Raw genomic sequence first — 17,340 nt, 5'->3', positions numbered from 1 at the left:
CCCTCACTGCCACTGCATTTTCTATTTCGAGGTCCTGCTTGAGGCTGTAATTCCTGCAAAGCTCTTTGATTCAACTAGTTGACACGCAGCCCCGTTGTTCCCCATCACAGCACCGGGATGCGCACGACTGCACTGGTTATTATCTGTGCTTGTAGGCAACCGACCCAGGGAATAGCTGTGTTATTCGGCCAGGGAGACCCTGCACGGCTCCTGCTGGTGTGGAGCTGTGTCTTGCTTCAAGAACACGATGCTGGGAATAGAAGAGAAATTAAGCTGAGAAATTAGGACACACTTCATTAAGAAACGCATGCACTTTTTCTTAGAGGAGCGTGCACAAGGCTGGATGGGGTACCTGAGCAGTTCTAGCCTACGTGCTCCCATCAAGGGGCATTGATATTTTTGTGCTTTTGAGGTGGTTTAAAAGCAGCCTAAATCACTGCGGTCTCCCCTTGAGACAAGTGGGTTTTCGAATCCCTTCCTCACGCTGCCCTACTTTTGTCTGATTGATACCGGGTTGGGTAGATGAGCCTGGGATGATCCGAAAAGTCAGTTCTGGCCGGACAAATCCACAAAATTCAAAGATGAAAGCTCACATGCTCTCTCTTTTGTTGTGTGTTTTTTTGGGTTTGGGGTTTTTTTGGTAAATTTTTTTGGGGGGGAGGGTGCGGGGGGTGATGCTGTTGCTGTTAATGTGTTTGTAGCTCCGTAGTGTTCAGTGGGAGGGAGGTGTCAGCACCTCGGTACAGTCGGTGCCCACTTCCCCCCTGCCTTGTCAAACCTCTGACTCTCACTTGGCAGCCTGCCTCAGTGCTGGCCCGGCAGTGCATTTGCACTCAGAAGCAGGTCGCAATCGCAGCTCCGTCCCATTACTTAGAGCAAATATTTACCCCTCCTTTCCTAACTTGTGTTTGTCTTTCTCTCTCTCTCACACATTCCTCTGTTCATCCTCGCCCCTTTCATTTCCCGTAGCGGTGGGTGTGCAAATTAAGCTGGAGTTACTCCAACGCAAGTTTTGGATGGCCATGCAACAGGTAGGAGCACGAGCGATCACGCAGAGACAGTTTAATGCTCTTCGTCAGCGAGGTCGATGCTACATTACATCATGTGTGGTGCCGTTTTGGTGAGGGCTTTAGTGAAATTCATATTAAAAGATTTCTCAAGTAGATTAGCCGGAAGTCTCACGTTTCCCTAATCCTTCGATGGCACTAGTGCCACGTGAGCTGTGAGTCTGCTCCGCAAATGCTGTGTTGACAGTCTCAGCATCCTGGCCTGGCATTAGCTCCGCTGCATACGACGCATTTAATTGTGGAAATATGTTTGTGCTCGGTCAGCCTTTCAGAAACCTCATGGAAATCTGAAATTTTGGGCACATGGGAAAAAAAAATCTACTGCCTTCTTTTATCATCTTGGTAATGGTAATGAAATGCTACTAGCTTGCCAAAATAAAAACGATTTGCTCCGGGGATAAACTTTCAGTGCTGTGCTAATTTTGAATGCTTGGTGGACCACGAGAAGTGGAATAATTAAAGCAGCCCCCTGGTCTGAGAGGCAGGAAGAGTGAAACACTGCCCTGTCACCACCCGGGGGCTTTCCCGAGAGGTTTTGCTTTTGGGTGGGAGTAAGCACACAGCAGAAGCAGCTCTCAGCGGTCAGGAGAGGGAACTGCCAGCAGATGGGGGCTGTGCAGACAGGGGACCAGGAGGATGCTCGGAGGGGCAGAGCACGTGTGAGGAGCAGGAGCATCCAGCGTGGTGGCAGGAGGAGGCAGCCTGGCAGGAGGGAGGCAGAGGGACCTCACGTAAACACCGCCTGAGCTAAAAGACTTCCTATTTAGCTTAAATATAAAAATCCCCTAAGGGCCATGCCCAGGCAGTTCTCACACAAACACACGCGCAGGCTTGTTTCAGGTGTTAATTGAAACTGGGGATGCTTATTACAGAAGCTGAAAGGAGGCTTGTGTGCCAAGTGCCTGTACACCACGGTCCTGAGAGGTGCTCGTATGAAAAAAATCCCTTGCCTGGCTTCCTAGGACGTGACCGCAGCCTGACGGGGGGTGACTAACAGATTTTGTTTCTTCTCTCCTGCTGCCACACCTGCTGTGCCGTGCCGCTCTGGATGTCCACGCTGCTCCCCCGTCCCCAGCCCAATGACACCGATGTAAGTAGGCACAAGCTGGGACAGGGGGCATCGTGGTGTGCCTCGCCGCAGCTCTGCTTTGTGGTTGTGCGGTGTGTGTGCCAGCATGGTGCAGGCACTGTCCCTTGATTACATTCACTGGAGACAGCCCAAGCCTGCTGTAGCCTGTACGTGTGACCCCCCAGGCAGTAATGCTGCCTCGTTACAGCCATGTTTCTCTGCTCGCCGAAGAAATGATCCCACTGGGGATGAAGTCCAGAGCCACCGCTATGCATATGCCCAGGGAGACACAACCCAACGCTGTTTTGTGGAGAGGCGGGGGAGAGGCTGTTCTTGCATCTGTGGGCAAAGGGATGTGTTTTAACATCATCCCTCGAGCCTCAAAGAGCAAGCTGGAGTGTGAGCGATACTGCAAACAGACTTGACCCTCCTTCGAAATCGAGCAGAGGGATGGAAACCTGAAAATACTGAGTTTGTCCTGCAAAACTTAAAATGAGAAACAAAGCCTAACTTAGAGTAATGGCTCTGTTGTGGTTTGAAATGGCAAATTCACCTCTTCATATTCAGAATCATCCCAGTGGGGCTGGGACTTCTGCGTGAGGGTTTTGCAGAAAGAAAGGACATTTGTGGGAGAGCAGGCAGGCTGTGCCACATGTCAGCATCCTCCCCTGACCCTGGAAAACCTCTGGCAGGAAGGGGATCCCATGTACAGAAACGGCAACACCGTGTCAGCTTCCTTTCCTCAGCTGCCAGGGAAAATAGTATTGAGAAATAACACAAAGAGACAGACACATGCAGCCACCGCAAACCCAGAACAATTATGAAATCAATAAGCACCTGAAGGGCTTTGTTACTCACCACTTAACCCCTCGTGTCCCCACCCACTTCAGTGTTGTGAAACAGATGTCAAATCCGGTACCCAAATCCTAAATGAAACAAATGGACGGTGCCTGGGGCTACACAAGCACCATTCACATCCTATTTTATCATTAGCTGTCCGGAGAATAAAGAAACCAACAGCAGCAACAACAAAAAATCACCGCCTGAGAGTAATCCTGATCTAAAATACCGTGCCATGTACTCAGACCAGATACTAGCAGATGCTGAAATGCATGCTGTTTTCTTGCCAGTGCACAGTAACTTCTGTTAGCACAGCCGGAGAGCTGGATGCTGCCCCCTTCCTTCCCAAGCACAGACACTGTGCACAGGCACTGACTGGCCGACCTGGGGCTGCTTCTTGTCTTGTTCAAGATGCCAGCGAATTTGCAGGGCTTTATGGGGTGCTTTTCCTTAGCAGTCCCAAGGGGGAGCGTGTAAGATGAGAGCATGCCGTGATTCAATTCCTGCTTTTTCTTTCCAGTGCAGTGCCTTGGATGGTGCCTGTCCACTGAGCTGTCAGGATGACGTAAGTTTCCCAGATGTCTTCTCAGTATCTGTGATGGAACGACTGACCACCTGCTTGGTGGAGGTCCTTGTCTCCCCAGACATCAGGTGTTGCCCCTCATCTCTCAAAACGTTGCACTGCTAGGGTAGGACCCTGTGCTGTTGAGACAAACCTGCAGCTTAGGTCTTCCCCTAGAAGCGGTGTCAACTGTGAGACGTCAGCTGAGCCCAGCGGGGACGTGTGGACTCCAACCAGCGACTCTAAGGAGAGTCCATCTCTTCTAAGGCTGTCCCACCAGTGTTCTGGTCTGCCAAAGAGAGTGGCTGGCAGTGTGACACGTGTATTTATGCCACTGCTCTGTATGTCTCAGGCGTAGTCAGGACACAAGATGCTGTGTCCTGGATGGTGGGATCCCCAGAGAATTATCCTCCTGTGTTCATCTAGGATCCTGTTTTTTCCTTGTGAGGCCTGAAGATTTTCATCTAAATTCTGTGCCTCCTTTTCTTGCTCCAAAAAATATATAAATAAAAAATGATAACACCAGAGGAGAGGGTTATTTCATAAGTGTTTATAAAACTCTGAAACCTGAAGGTGGAAAATAGTTGATAACTTATTATTAAAGAGGGGTGCTCTCCAAATATCCTGTCACTGCCTGCAGGATGTCTCCCTAAACATGGTTTGAAGTTTGCTAGAGACCATCTCTGTCACAAACAGCTAAATACCTCAAAATGGAGGCAGAGAGGGAAAAATCAATGGTCCAAAGCCTGTGTTAGCTGAGTGATGGGGTGAGGCGTGGCAGTGCCGGGGCCGAGGCCGCGCGCTTCACCCTGCAGACAGCAGCGCACAGCAGAAGCCACCACTATGCCATCTCTGATGTCGCTTCTCTTTCATCTCCACAGGTTCTGAATTGCTTCCTCATTGATAATAATGGCTTTATACTCATTTCCAAAAGACCTGCAGAGGTAAGAGAGCATAGGAGAAGAAGGGGAGGGTGCTTTGCATGTGCCTGAATAACACACCAGAGCTGGTGAAAACCAGTCAAGTCCAATTGTGTGACAAAGGTGGCCAGGGTACGATGAAACTCAGCTGCGTGGTGAGGGGACGCCTCCAGGCACGGTGACAGCATATCCTAGGTAAGGAAGGAGTTTGCGATGATAAGGAAGGAACTAGTCATACTATCTTTTTTATCAGAAGTGAGGAAATTAAAATCCGCTCCCTCACTGCAGATGCTACTGAAGATGATCTGAGGCAGCCCCAGGAGGCAAGCATGATCTGAAAGGGACAGGGAGGGAAGTGGCACTTCTGAGCCCTAGCGAAGATGAAACAGTCATTCTGCAGCAAAGGAAGCGGAGGGGATGGTAACAGTGAAATGCCAAAGGCAAAAGTGAAAATGGCATCATTTAAGCAAATTGGAAACAGGAGTACACCTAAAGAATTGGGGCATTTAGTGGACTCGTGGAGGTAAAATGAGTAAGGAAAATTACTCAGAATATTAATAAAAATATGAGCAACAGAAATTGCTTCCTTTTTTCCTGCTGCCAGTGCGTCCATGAGCAGTTCTGGAGTGCTCAAGGGGTGCAGTTTGTGTTGAGACATCCTGTTCACCTTGGGCAAAATCAACACCGGTCACTGCATGGTTTAGCTATACTTTTCTGCTCTCTGGTAAATGCACCACAAACCTGTTCATTTCAAAGTAATGAAATTCCATGGATTTGGATGTCGAAAAGTGACATGTGAGAACAGTCTCATAAACTACAAAGCAGTATGTCAATGGCAAGAATGGGCTTACAGAACAAATGGAAAATGAAGCATTTTGTTCCTAACGGAAGTGTGAATTTCAGTGAAATTGTGTAGTACTGGAGTTAACAAATACAGTGTGCATATTTCTAAAAGGCAGTACATCTGATTCTAGAAATTACCTACTTCAGGATGAAACAAACAAGTTGAAATGGTAATTAAAAATAAAATAATAAAACACCTGGTGGATATGATTGGGACAAGCAGTGCAGCTTCTATAAAGGTAGAAAATCTTCTTATCAGCTGTAGTTCTTTGAAAGTGTCGGCAAAAAATGATAACAGAGAATGAATGGCCTACCATATCGCAGTTTTTCAAAAAACCTGTAGCAAGGTCCCTCACAAGAGGCTATTCAAGAGGTTGTAGTTAAGAGTGGAACATGAAGTAGCATCATTGGTCTCAAAGCAGCTGGGACAGAAAAGAAAGAAGAGGAATAAAACAGGATTTCTAGAATTAAAATCTGCGAGTCCCATAGTCTCACATCTGAACTTATCTTGGTTAGCACACCCATAACAGGCTGGCAAAAGAAACAAGTGAGACTGTGAATCCTGCAGACACTACACAATAAGTTCAGAGAGGCCAAAATGGGCACTGCTGAGGCTCACAAAACAAAGTGAATCTGCAGCACGGTAGCAGCAAGGTGATACAGACGTATAAAGGGGGCACGTAGCAAGGAATAACCAGTCTCTTTTCTGGCAGGATGGTGACCTGCCTGGCACAGTGAATATTTCAGTAAAGCTTCCCCGTCAACAACTTGTTGTGCCAAAAAAAAGCAAATAAAACTTGAAAAGTAAGGGAGGAAAATACTGCAAATATGTATTGGCTCCCTACTCTGGGAGGCCAGGTCCCGCTGTGTGTTCAGCATGGGTTAGTAGTCACTGTTTTGTCCACTGACTTCCATGGCATTTTCAAAGGTGCTTTACTGAGCCCTATCACGTGTCCATAGATAAAGGCAACTGCACCCTTTAGGTACCACAACTACTGTTCGTCCTCAGCATCGCCCTCCTGGGTTCTATTTTTCCTGCATCTTATGAAAAATGGGTTTTTCAAAAAGCTCATCTTTGAAAGATCTGACAAGCAGAAACATGGCATTATAGTGGATTTGGGTAAATTATAAACATTATCCACATGCCCCTGAGATCAGACATTTGGGCAGGCACCAGCACTGTCATCTTCTCCAGCTGTTACCTCCCCTGACCTTGGAGAGTTCACCACTGCTTTTCTTCCCAAATGACTTCTTTATCTTGATCCAATTACTGATTTTATTTCCCAGTGGCACCACTAGTGTCCAGACTCTTAAACCCTGTAGGGAATTCGAGACAGCAGCAGCATTAAATCAGTAGCCTGTGTTCCATAGCCTTGAAAGCTGAATGATGCTGCATGGGGCTAATTGCCACTCCCTGCCCGCTGGGGACCCTTTGGGATGGGGAACTGGCTCCTGAAAAGCTTCAGGACTGCTGCCTTCTCCCTGGGGCATCTTACAGGATTTTTCTACAAGCTCTGCTCTGGTGGGACTCCAGGGACAAGGGGCGGGGTGGCAGCTAGAAGACCAAGATCCCACCGAGCCAAGCGGAGGTTGTGGAAAATCAAGTGCTGACTTTGTCTGAGGGGTCAGAAAAGCTAGTGCTTGCTCAGACCCCTTCAGCTATGTCTGGGATGATTAAAATCCAAATGCTCAAAGGGGAGTTGGTGTTATGTACCGATTTATATAGTGGAATACCTTCTAAGGCCTGTTAGAAGAGGCTCATAACCATGCCAGGCTACTGATAGATGATTACCATATGATCTTAGGTAAACTTGCCTAAGTTTTGTTTGTTGGTTTTGGGCTTTTTTTTAGTGGAAATGGCCTGCTCCAAAAAATGAAGTCCTCTGACATCTGCTAATGCATGCTAAATGACTGGGGACCTATCTGTGGAACAGTAAAACGTCCCCACAGACTGCATGGGTGGTTCTGTCACATATGGGAGCTATTTGCTGTGAACCAGGAAGAGACAGAGGGCAGCTCATATCTTAATTTTTATTATTTATGAGTATTTTATTTACTTGCTTGTAAACCAGGCAGTAGAGTTAGCAGATTCTGAGAAATTCTGTGATGGATTTGTCATGATTTAGTAATCAGGAAAGCCAGAACTCTCATTTGTTTGAAGAAGTCTCTAAAGCAGTGGTTCCTGGATCTAGGGTTGGGACTGTATTTGAGGTTATTGACTCTGAAACATAAATAGGTCCAGAGGGCCACAAACTCCTCTTTTAATCCAGGCATGTAAGTAGGATTTGGGGTGTATATTAGGCATCTAGACAGACTGGATCAGCTGGAGCAGGAGAGAAATTTTACTCTAAAATTGGAATTTTTATGCCTAACAGCTTCTTTTTTTGTTTGCTTTTTTTTTTTCCCTTTCTTGTGTTTGCAGGCTGGAAAATTTCTTGGTGCAGTGGATGGCTCAGTAATGACCCAGCTGTTGAACATGGGCATGTTCAAGAAGTAAGCAGGGGTCCCTGCTCTGTGCTTCTCCTTTCTCAGCTGGTGTGTGGGGCAGAGCATGTCAGGCTCCTTCTGTAAGCAGGGCAGGATGAGTGAGCGGACACATGTGGCTCTTACTTTGCATCCAGAGCTCCTTTAGCTGCCCACCCTCTCCCCTGATGTGCTTGACCATCGTCACCCCATACCCTGTTTTTTTCCCAGCTGGAAAGCCTTTCCAAGAGAGGCTGCCTGAGAGGCCTCCAGAGCTGGCATTGCAGTTGGCTGAGAACATTTCTCTCTCTCCTAAAATACCTCTGGTCACCTCACTCCACTCCCCAAGCGCATGTCAAAAGACAGTTCAGATTTTTGATGGCTTGAAATTAGGAACTAGAGGGACTTGAAGTAGATACAATTATAATTCTTCAGCTTCAGACTCTGCTTTACTTATGACCTGTAATCAGGGACATACTTCCTCCTGTACTGACCCAGTTACGTTAATCCAAGGCCTGTATTTCTTGCTTTTCACTGTCCAGCCCTGGCCAAACAGCCAAGACACATTTAAGCAGGCCACTGCTTTAGTTCTTCCACACAGAAATTTTTTTGTACAATTGGGCCCAAGTAGGAAAAAGCAGTGCAGGCTGGCGTAGTTGCCCCGTAGGTGGTTGCATTGCTCAATTTTGACTGCTTGCTTGTCTTGCTTTCATCCTAGGGTGACCATGTATGACTATCAAGCGATGTGTAAGATACCCTACCACCACCACAGCGGTGCCCGGCCGCTGCTCAGTGTACGTATCTCTCTGCACACAGCCTTCCCTGCTGGGACTGTCGGTGGAGGCTTTCTTTTAGGATATCCCCAACACTGTGGTGTAGCATACTCCTCCCAAAAACTTCATAGCTGTTTGCCTTCAAATGCTGGGAAAGTCCAGACTCATCTGAGGCAGGTTTCTGAGGCAGTGGTGGCCACTGACAGAGGTTTCCAATTTGGCTCTCTATTGGCGTGTAGGATCTTAATGAAAATTGGAAGGACCAGGGGGAGGACAGGAACCATACTATGCCAGGCTTCTTCTGCTATAAGCTGTGACACCAGCTTGCAGCTGAAATCAGCAGAAATACTTTCACAGGGCATAGTTTTTCTCAGCAGCCCAAGAGTTGACCTGAAAGTGAACAGAACATCTGGGAGAAAGTTGTCATCCTCTGAGGGAAGCGTGAGTGGGCTGGGAGTAACAGAAAGAGGGGTCAAAGCTGCTGAGAAGAGCTGGTAGCCCAGAGAACAAACTGTCAGAGGGGAAGGTTTGCCAGCACCCAAACACAACCTCTCTTTATTCTGATACAAACTGATAATCTAATCCCACTCTACCTTTCTAACCTCACCTCAAGCAGGCAGACCTAAGTAATTAATCAAAACTCAGCTCAGTTCAAACTAGTTAAAGTAACCCTGAACAGAGATCTGTTTCTTATTGTTATGATCATTTTTTTTGACTCTTTAAAATGTGTTGTGCTGAAAGCACATCTTATGGCATGACATCATCATTTTTTCTAGCAAAAGAATTTTCAAGCAAATATTCCTTTTCAATAATGTTTCACATTTTTTAACAATATGTCAGTTTTGGCAATGGCTATACTGAATCTGGATAGATAAAATAATGTGATATTAATTAAAATATTTGCTTGATCATATCCTTGAGAATTTTCGTTAACAAAAAAAAAAAAAAAGAAGTCAAAAAATATGAGCTACCAAAACCAGGTGACCAGGGAAGAGAATAAAAGGGTGAACCTCCAAACTTCACCTCTCTCTTCACCGTCTTAACAAAATCTTTAAAAAGGAAGAAGTCCATTTTTACATATACATTGTTGAAAGGAAAAATCAGTCATATCCCCAACCATTTTACTATTTGCTGACTTATTTTGGTTGAAGATAAGCCAGTTAGCAGTAATTGAACATTCTCTTGTGTCTTGTGACTGATGCATGTGTTTTGGGTTCGAGGACATGGTAGTGATTTGTGAGAGGGAGAGATGAAACTCAGCCATGGTTACCAAGAGAAGAACCAGCAGGATCCTCTGCTGAGTAACTGGCCCTGGGACTATGCTGGATTTCCAATTTGTAGCTTAAAAGAAGAAAAATGATAGAAGTCATGCCATCTTGAGGAAAAGCTGGATGAAAGCACAGTTAAGCATAATCAATCAATAGGACATAACACTAACTCCTGGACAATGCTGTAGCTTGTCCCAGAAACACCACTTGCAATTGGAATATAAAAGCATCCTACACTGGTGGTGTCCCATTTAGCTGTATTTCTCTCCTGCTCTGAGCTCTCAAGGTCATCCATACTGGAGAGAACTCATCAAGCAATTACATCTTCAAAGTCCTTCACGCATTTGTGATAAACTCCCTGACCCTGACTGGGAGGGGTGAGAAAATATTATTAGCAGCAAGGCAGCTCCGCTGGCTTTTGATATATTTTGAGCATTTTCCAGTGATGCCCAGACCTTGAATTTCCAGCCTGTCTTTAGGAGAGCTCTGAGTAGTGGAGGGAATTGGTCTGAAACGCGGGGTCCTGCCTAACAATTGTAAAGTTTCCGACCAGGTCCTTATGATGTTTCTCATTTCTTCTTTTGTTCTCCAGCCAATTTATGCCTTTCTAACTGCAGTGAAATGGCTGATAAGTGATTTCCTCATGTGAGTACAAAAAGATATGGGTATTTGGCAGGCTCAGACCAGCCGGGGTGAGAGCCGAGAAGGCCATGAGCAGAGGCCCCCACATAGGACACTGCTGTCAGCCTTTTTGTGACATTCAGCCCGGTGCCTCGCTCCCGGGAGGCAGAAAGCTATTACTATTCCCATTTCACAAACACAGAGGCAGAGGCCCTGAGCGGGTCTGGGACTTACCTGAAGTCACTCAGTACAACGCAGCAGAGTCAGAAATAGGACTTGGGTCTCTGGAGGCCCCGTGCAGGTCCTCCATGCTGCGTCCTCCTCCCTGTCTCATTCGCCCACGATATGTGAATCCTCCACAGGGGCGAGGGCTGCCAGGAAGAAGCCAGGAAGCTCAGATCTGAGTGGCAGGCAAGGGAGAAGAGAGGGGAGGAGAGGGAATGCTTTGTATCGAGCTCTGGATTCAGGCTCACCTCAAACTGGGGGGGGTGGGAATAAGAGTTAGAGCTCAAATTAGGAGCAAGCTCAAATTGGGACCAAAGCTGCTCAGCTTGCTGGGCCCAGGCTGAAACCCTGACCCTGAGCATCTCAGCCTGAGAGGCTGAAAAGACCCAGATCCTGGGCCTTGAGCTTATTGACACAGCATAATTCAGCGTGGCTTGCAGCTAGTGCCAGCTCCCTGCAAGCTGCCTGTGCCCACTCGGGTGTGTCTGCAGCGACTGGATCCAGCTTCAGCCTCCAGGGCTGCCACGTTCATCCCTTCACTGGCGAGGTACCCAGACAGTGTGCCCTTCATGAAAAGCCCACTCAGTTATTCCATAGTATAGATCCCACGATACGGAGACATACTATGTCACGTTGAGCAACCAAAAACAAAAACAAACAAACAAAAAACAAACAAACTGGGGAAAAAAGTAATCTCAGACTTCCACTGCCTGAAAATCCACAATAGACATTTTAGAGCTGATATTTGCCAGGCCACGGAGGCATCTCACTGCCACCTGCACCCTTCCAGGCTGCTGAAAAAGCATCCTCTGTTCTTGCTCTTTTGACAGTTTCCTTTTGGAGTTTAACATGAGTAGCTTCTGGCACTCAGACAACTTGGCAGACGGTGAGTACACGGGAGTCCAGCCACCCCGTAGCACGTGAGTGTCACAGCTGCTGGTGGCAGCAGAAGCTCTATGGGGAAGCCGAACCTCGTGCAAGAAGCTGCCATCCCACCACATCTCCCTCTGTGGACACTGGAAGCCAGCTTCCAGGTCCCAACACCACCTGTCTCCCTCCCAACCCCATTTCAAGCTGCCCTAGCACCAGAGCCATCGGGGGGAAGCCTGTGCAGCCTAGAGCGTGCTTTCCTCAGCGTAACTGCGGTAACATGGGGAGGTTTTTCTTTCCGAGCACCCCACCCTGTGTGTCCATCGGTCGCAAAGCCCTTCACTTGGAAAGACTTCCAGTCTTTTGTGATGATGGCCCGAGGCACAGGACAGAGCAGGGCTGGAGCAGCAGGCTCTGCAGAGCTAGCCAGAAAGCCTGTAAGGTTCAGCTGAGAACAGCTTCCTTGCATCCTTTCCTTCAGCCATCCCACTGAGTTGTGCTGGATGGCTCAAATAACGCATTGAGGGTCTTTACTTTCCCACTGGACTCTCTCTGGAAGGCAGAAGGTGGTGGCACATGCTCCTACAGGCGAGGGACATCAATGGCCCTGAGGTGACTGTAAGGGACAGGTGAAGAGTGCACATCTACGTAGCAGTGTAGACACAATTATTGCTTCCTTGCTAACTATTCAGCATTAATGGTACTTTGAGTGGACACAGAGGAACTTTCCCTGCTAACAGTGGGGTTGAGTCCTCTGCCTTAAGTTCTCCTGGTGTAACAGGGAACCACTTGTTTTCAGAGAGCAAGAAGTCCTTGTAGTCAGAGAGCCAGTGCAGTGTCTGGGTGCTGTCCATCCTACTTACCTCCTCCAAAGAGGCTCTCCAGACACGGCACTAGAAGCTGCAGATCTCCTCTGTGTGGCCCTGGATGGTGCTTTAACTTGTATCAGGATGAAGGGAGTGTCCCCATGCAGAAATCAGTGAGGAAGAGATAGATGAGCAAGTACAGCTCTTCTATAGTGCAGGAGGGACACAGACAGACGTGGTGTTCCTGTGGAGAGCTGTTACGGATGCTAGATGGCTGCAATTCGATTTAATTTTTGCTGGAGGAGATGTGAGGAAAAAGGGAGGGGGTTCTTGCTTCTACACTACTCATCACCATTTCCTTTTGTGCTTTGCTCATCATTCTTGCATCACCTCCATGGTTGCTGTGTGCCAACTCATCTCTTCGCTGTGCTGCCATCGTGTGAAACTGTCATGTGGCTCCATCTTCATTGTGTGTGTGTGCATACTGCTCCTCCAGCCAAGGCTGTCTTCCATCACTGTAAGTAGAACCACCATGTAGCCAAAAGAGGAGGATCTAGCTAGAAATCCCAGGCTAGGAGTGACAATTTTCCACCTTTTGGACAACGGGGAACTTGGAGAAGGGTGTCATGGTTGCACGGCAGTGCCTGGCTCTATTTCCCTGCACTGCAGGGAATCAGCAGATGCTGTTGCTGGTTTAGTTCACTGAGCTGGTGATGTTAAAGGTCTGTCACTGAGAGGCCAACACAAGAAGGGACACGCCAGCCTCCTTAGTGACCGCAGGCCCAAACGAGACCATCACTCGTGGCTATAGCGCAGATGGGCTGTTAGCCACTCTAACGTGGTTCTTCCTTCTCTCTGGCTCCCTGCTGCCCCCATCTTTTCAGGCGTTACACCAAAACCAAAAGCAACTTTCACAGATTCACAGATTTCTCTAGGTTGGAAGAGACCTCAAGATCATCGAGTCCAACCTCCGACCTAACACTAAGTACTCCACTAAACCATATCGCTAAGCTCTACATCTAAACGTCTTTTAAAGACCTCCAGGGATGGTGACTCCACCACCTCCCTGGGCAGCCCGTTCCAATGCTTAATAACCCTTTCGGTAAAGAAGTACTTCCTAACATCCAACCTAAAACTCCCCTGTCGCAACTTTCGCCCATTCCCCCTCGTCCTGTCACTAGGCACGTGGGAGAATAGACCAACCCCCACCTCTCTACAGCCTCCTTTCAGGTAACTGTAGAGAGCGATGAGGTCGCCCCTGAGCCTCCTCTTCTCCAGGCTGAACAAGCCCAGCTCCCTCAGCCGCTCCTCGTAAGACTTGTTCTCCAGACCCCGCACAAGCTTGGTCGCCCTTCTCTGGACTCGCTCGAGCACGTCCATGTCCTTCCTGTAGCGAGGGGCCCAAAACTGAACACAGTACTCGAGGTGCGGCCTCACCAGAGCCGAGTACAGGGGCACAATCACTTCCCTAGACCTGCTGGCCACACTGCTTCTTATGCAGGCCAGGATGCTGTTGGCCTTCTTGGCCACCTGAGCACACTGCTGGCTCATATTCAGCCGACTATCCACCAATACTCCCAGGTCCTTCTCGGCCAGGCAGCTTTCCAGCCACTCATCTCCCAGCCTGTAGCTCTGCTTGGGGTTGTTGCAGCCCAGGTGCAGGACCTGGCACTTGGCCTTGTTGAACTTCATGCAGTTGACCTCAGCCCATCGGTCCAGCCTATCCAGATCCTCCTGCAGAGCCTTCCTGCCCTCGAGCAGATCGACACACGCACTTAGCTTGGTGTCATCTGCAAACTTACTGAGGGTGCACTGGACGCCCTCATCCAGATCATCAATAAAGATATTAAAGAGGACCGGCCCCAGTACCGAGCCCTGGGGGACTCCACTAGTGACCGGCCTCCAACCAGATTTGACTCCATTCACCACAACTCTCTGGGCCTTGTGCCTTCTTGCAAAAAAATCTGTTTGGGTCTTGTTGTCTTCAGATACTCAGAGGCAATTTAAGTCTTCTTTTCCACACCCCATGGCTTAGCCCCTCTGATGAATACCAGCCCAGCTCCAGGATAATGCAGAATTACTTTCAAGCAGTTTAACTGATAAGTATGTGCTGTAGCTCATAAATCCACTCTTGCAGGCAAGCTAGAAATCCCTCCAGACAGAGTCCAGACTGTGGCTGTGTTTGTATCTCACTGCTTCCATATCTAGCTCGTGTTCACTGGTTTGCTCTCTGCCCAGCAAGACGTATGTGTGAGACAGAGATAAAGAAATAGACAGTTGGAATGTGCCTTGCTGTGTGAAGAAGAGGAAGAGGAGGAGAGTGTGGCTGTAGATGAAGAAACAAGGGTCCATGCGTGGGGGAGGGAGTGGCAGGGTGGAAGGAAACCATTGGGGCTGGAAGGAATGGGTTGCACGTGTTGTTAAGAACAGGCTGAAGATTTTTGCCAGGGATGTTAACATTTTCTTGACTGCCTGCCAAGGCTGGCGAATGCAAAACGTATGGAGAGGAGACATTTTCTGGGAGAGAAACTAAGTATATGTTTATTTGAGGTTATGTACAGAGGAATTAACAGTTGGGGATCTAATGTTCACCCCTGCTGTGTGCACCTCCGGCTCTGCAACACTGGTCCTATTTCTGCTTCCCAAATTCTCGTGCTTTCTGGAAATGTGAGGCTTGCCACTGGAGTATGGGCACGATTGATTCAGATTGCATTCCTCATGCAAATCTGCTTCTCAGAGATGGTGAGAAGACATGTTGCTGCCACAGATTTTTCACTGCTCTCAGTGTCTCTTTCCCCTCTGTGTTTGTAAGGGCTTCTGCTTTTATGGACATCACCACAGATTTGAAGGCCTTTAATTAAGCCAGAAATACTTCCAGCCAAGGCACGCAGCCTAGAAAGGAATATTTCTAGAATTCTGGAGCTCAGAAAAGTTTCTTTCTGACTGCATGGTAAAGCACACAGAGGATAGTCATTTGAAATCTCCATTTTGTATTTGTCAGTGGCAGATTTTGTCTCATTCGTACCCGAGTAAGTCCATTGACTCGGTGCAGATATTCATGATTTATGGTGGTGGGAAAGAGTTCACAATCTGGGCTGCACTGTGTGCAGCAAGGAGCGGCGGCTGCCTTTGCTACTCAGAAGGATTGGTTGCCAACTGTCTGACAAAGTCTTTCTGGAAGTGCAGATGGTAGCAATGACAGCCAGGAATTAACTCACGCTTTGCTATAAAGTTTGCAATTTGTTATCAGCTTCTCTGACTGTTTACTAATCCCTGACCACCAGACTCTCAGAGCTGCTGATAAGGTTTTGATGTCCAGCCTGTGTGCACAGAGGCTCAGCCCCAGCAAGCTGCTGATAGTGTGCATGCTGCCGGGCTCCTCTGAGCTCCCGAATACTGCTGCAGCTGCATTGCTTCCAGGCAAATTAAGTGGCAGTGGGCTTAAGCATAATCTCTGTCTCAGGTCTTGTCTCCGTGCAGAAGTCAGGGATTTTAAAGTGGCTTATTTTCATTTAGCCTGTGCCAAGAAACTGATTTAAGATGGTCTGTGCAGGGGAACGTGTGCCAATTTAACCGCGTAGTGCACGTGATGAGGTTAACCCAGAGCCAGTCTAATTGCTGGCGTCTGTGAAAGGCTGCAGAGAAACGCAGCTCCTGTTAGGGACTCAGCCCACACTGCCGGGGGCTGAAGAGCCCCTGCAGGGTCCAGCCCCGGTGCACTTCCCATCTCTTACCTCCCTGGTCCTGCGCGGTAGCTGAAGCAGGGCTGGCGTAGGTCGGGCCTGTGAGCGGGGCTGGGCTTGCCAAGGCTCCAGGTGTGCCCTGGTGGTTGGGCATCTTCTTCACTTGCCTTCTCATTAAGACCCCCCCTTCTCAGGTCACCTTTGTGGTCGTCACAGCTGTTCTTCTGAGAAAGAAACACCACAGCCTGCCTCAAAAGATGTCTGCTGCTGTGACAGCCCTGGTCAACACCACCATGAGATTCCAGAGGTTGACACAGCGGGACCGTGATAGCTCATGGCTCAAGGACGGATGTGGGGTCTTGCCACACGCATGTCCCTAAGACGGGCTGTACCCGTGGTAGTCTGGCTGCAGGTTACGGAGTTAAAGCATTGTTTTCCCACTAGTACAGCGAATTAAGGCTGAAGGAAAGGGCTCCCATCCCGTTCTTCAACCGCCTTTAGTCCTTCAGGAACTTCGCTGGCCAGTTTATGGTCATCCAGTAGCTGCTCTGAGCTGGAAAGCACTGGTAGCTTTTGTCATCAGAGCATGAATGAAGATAGTGTGAGGAGTGCTGAATCTTGATGCTGAAATCAAGCCCTCTGTGCTTTTGGATTGGCGAGCAATGAACTAAAACATGGTGCTGAGAGGTGGTTCCTACAGCTTGAAAGGATTTAAATAGGAGGCTGCCTCATGGGGGATGTTTTCAGAAAGGTCAGGAGAAGAGCACAAGGCACAGCCACAGGGGCTCTGTGCTGCAGGGAGGTGTTTAAATCCCCTTCACGTCCACCTGGGGAGGGCACTAGACGGGAGGCTGGGCTGCAGCCCCTGGCTTCTGATGAATGCCTTATATCTCTGGATTGCCAAGGCAGAGAGAAGAACCAGGGAAAATCATCCTGCCTTTGTCTCTTGCATAGTCCCCATTGTGCAGACAGCGAGCTCCGTGGGGTGTGCCTTCCTCTTCCTGTGCACTTCAGCACTGTGAGGGGAGAGGCGTCCGTGAGCGCTTGGTGAGGCCTTGACCATGGTGCCAATTACCCCTCAGGACCACGGACGCCCTCTTGATGCCTTCTTACCACGCACTGACTGATCAAAATCTCTGTGGCTGCATTTTTCTACCAGTATTCCCTGCAGCAGCTGCAAGGAACAAGCTGGTGGTCCCCAGGTCAGGGGGGCTGCAGCCCCTGGGTCTGGGGGCCGTGAGGTGAGGCCTTTGTGCCCAGCGCCTGCAGCTGGTGTGGAAACAGTCCTCATGCTTCTTGTCTGCGCTGCAGCCGCTTCTCCCCTAGCAAC

At 48.6% G+C, this 17,340-nt stretch overlaps 2 protein-coding genes and 1 pseudogene across 3 annotated transcripts in view; 1 reads left to right on the top strand and 2 right to left on the bottom strand.

Annotated features, from left to right (window-relative positions):
* LOC310892960 (uncharacterized protein) overlaps window positions 1–14,319 on the bottom strand; it is a 284,028-nt gene extending 269,709 nt beyond the window's left edge. The window contains exon 1 of the mRNA XM_083821309.1: window positions 13,275–14,319. Within this exon, the coding sequence (XP_083677435.1) occupies window positions 13,321–14,019 (699 nt within the window). The 5' untranslated portion in view covers window positions 14,020–14,319 and the 3' untranslated portion in view covers window positions 13,275–13,320. The remainder of the gene's footprint in view (window positions 1–13,274) is intronic.
* The window catches only part of CACNA2D4 (calcium voltage-gated channel auxiliary subunit alpha2delta 4), a 135,683-nt gene that overhangs the window by 113,975 nt on the left and 4,368 nt on the right, over window positions 1–17,340 (top strand). Inside the window, exons 27-35 of the mRNA XM_083821291.1 lie at window positions 970–1,031; window positions 2,143–2,157; window positions 3,497–3,541; window positions 4,420–4,482; window positions 7,724–7,794; window positions 8,483–8,558; window positions 10,398–10,450; window positions 11,482–11,537; window positions 12,824–12,844. Of these exons, the coding sequence (XP_083677417.1) occupies window positions 970–1,031; window positions 2,143–2,157; window positions 3,497–3,541; window positions 4,420–4,482; window positions 7,724–7,794; window positions 8,483–8,558; window positions 10,398–10,450; window positions 11,482–11,537; window positions 12,824–12,844 (462 nt within the window). The remainder of the gene's footprint in view (window positions 1–969; window positions 1,032–2,142; window positions 2,158–3,496; window positions 3,542–4,419; window positions 4,483–7,723; window positions 7,795–8,482; window positions 8,559–10,397; window positions 10,451–11,481; window positions 11,538–12,823; window positions 12,845–17,340) is intronic.
* Window positions 9,397–16,343, bottom strand: LOC310892958 (annotated as a pseudogene). The gene is made up of 2 exons (XR_014589260.1): window positions 14,269–16,343; window positions 9,397–13,235 (listed from the first exon to the last, which is right to left on the bottom strand). The product of XR_014589260.1 is annotated as an uncharacterized misc_RNA (transcript).

The sequence above is a fragment of the Anser anser genome (assembly GCF_964211835.1).
Source record: "Anser anser genome assembly, chromosome: 1".
In the NCBI taxonomy this organism is placed as follows: Eukaryota; Metazoa; Chordata; class Aves; order Anseriformes; family Anatidae; genus Anser; species Anser anser.
The sequence above is the reverse complement of the archived record's forward strand: the minus strand, read 5'-3'. Positions and strand labels throughout refer to the sequence as shown.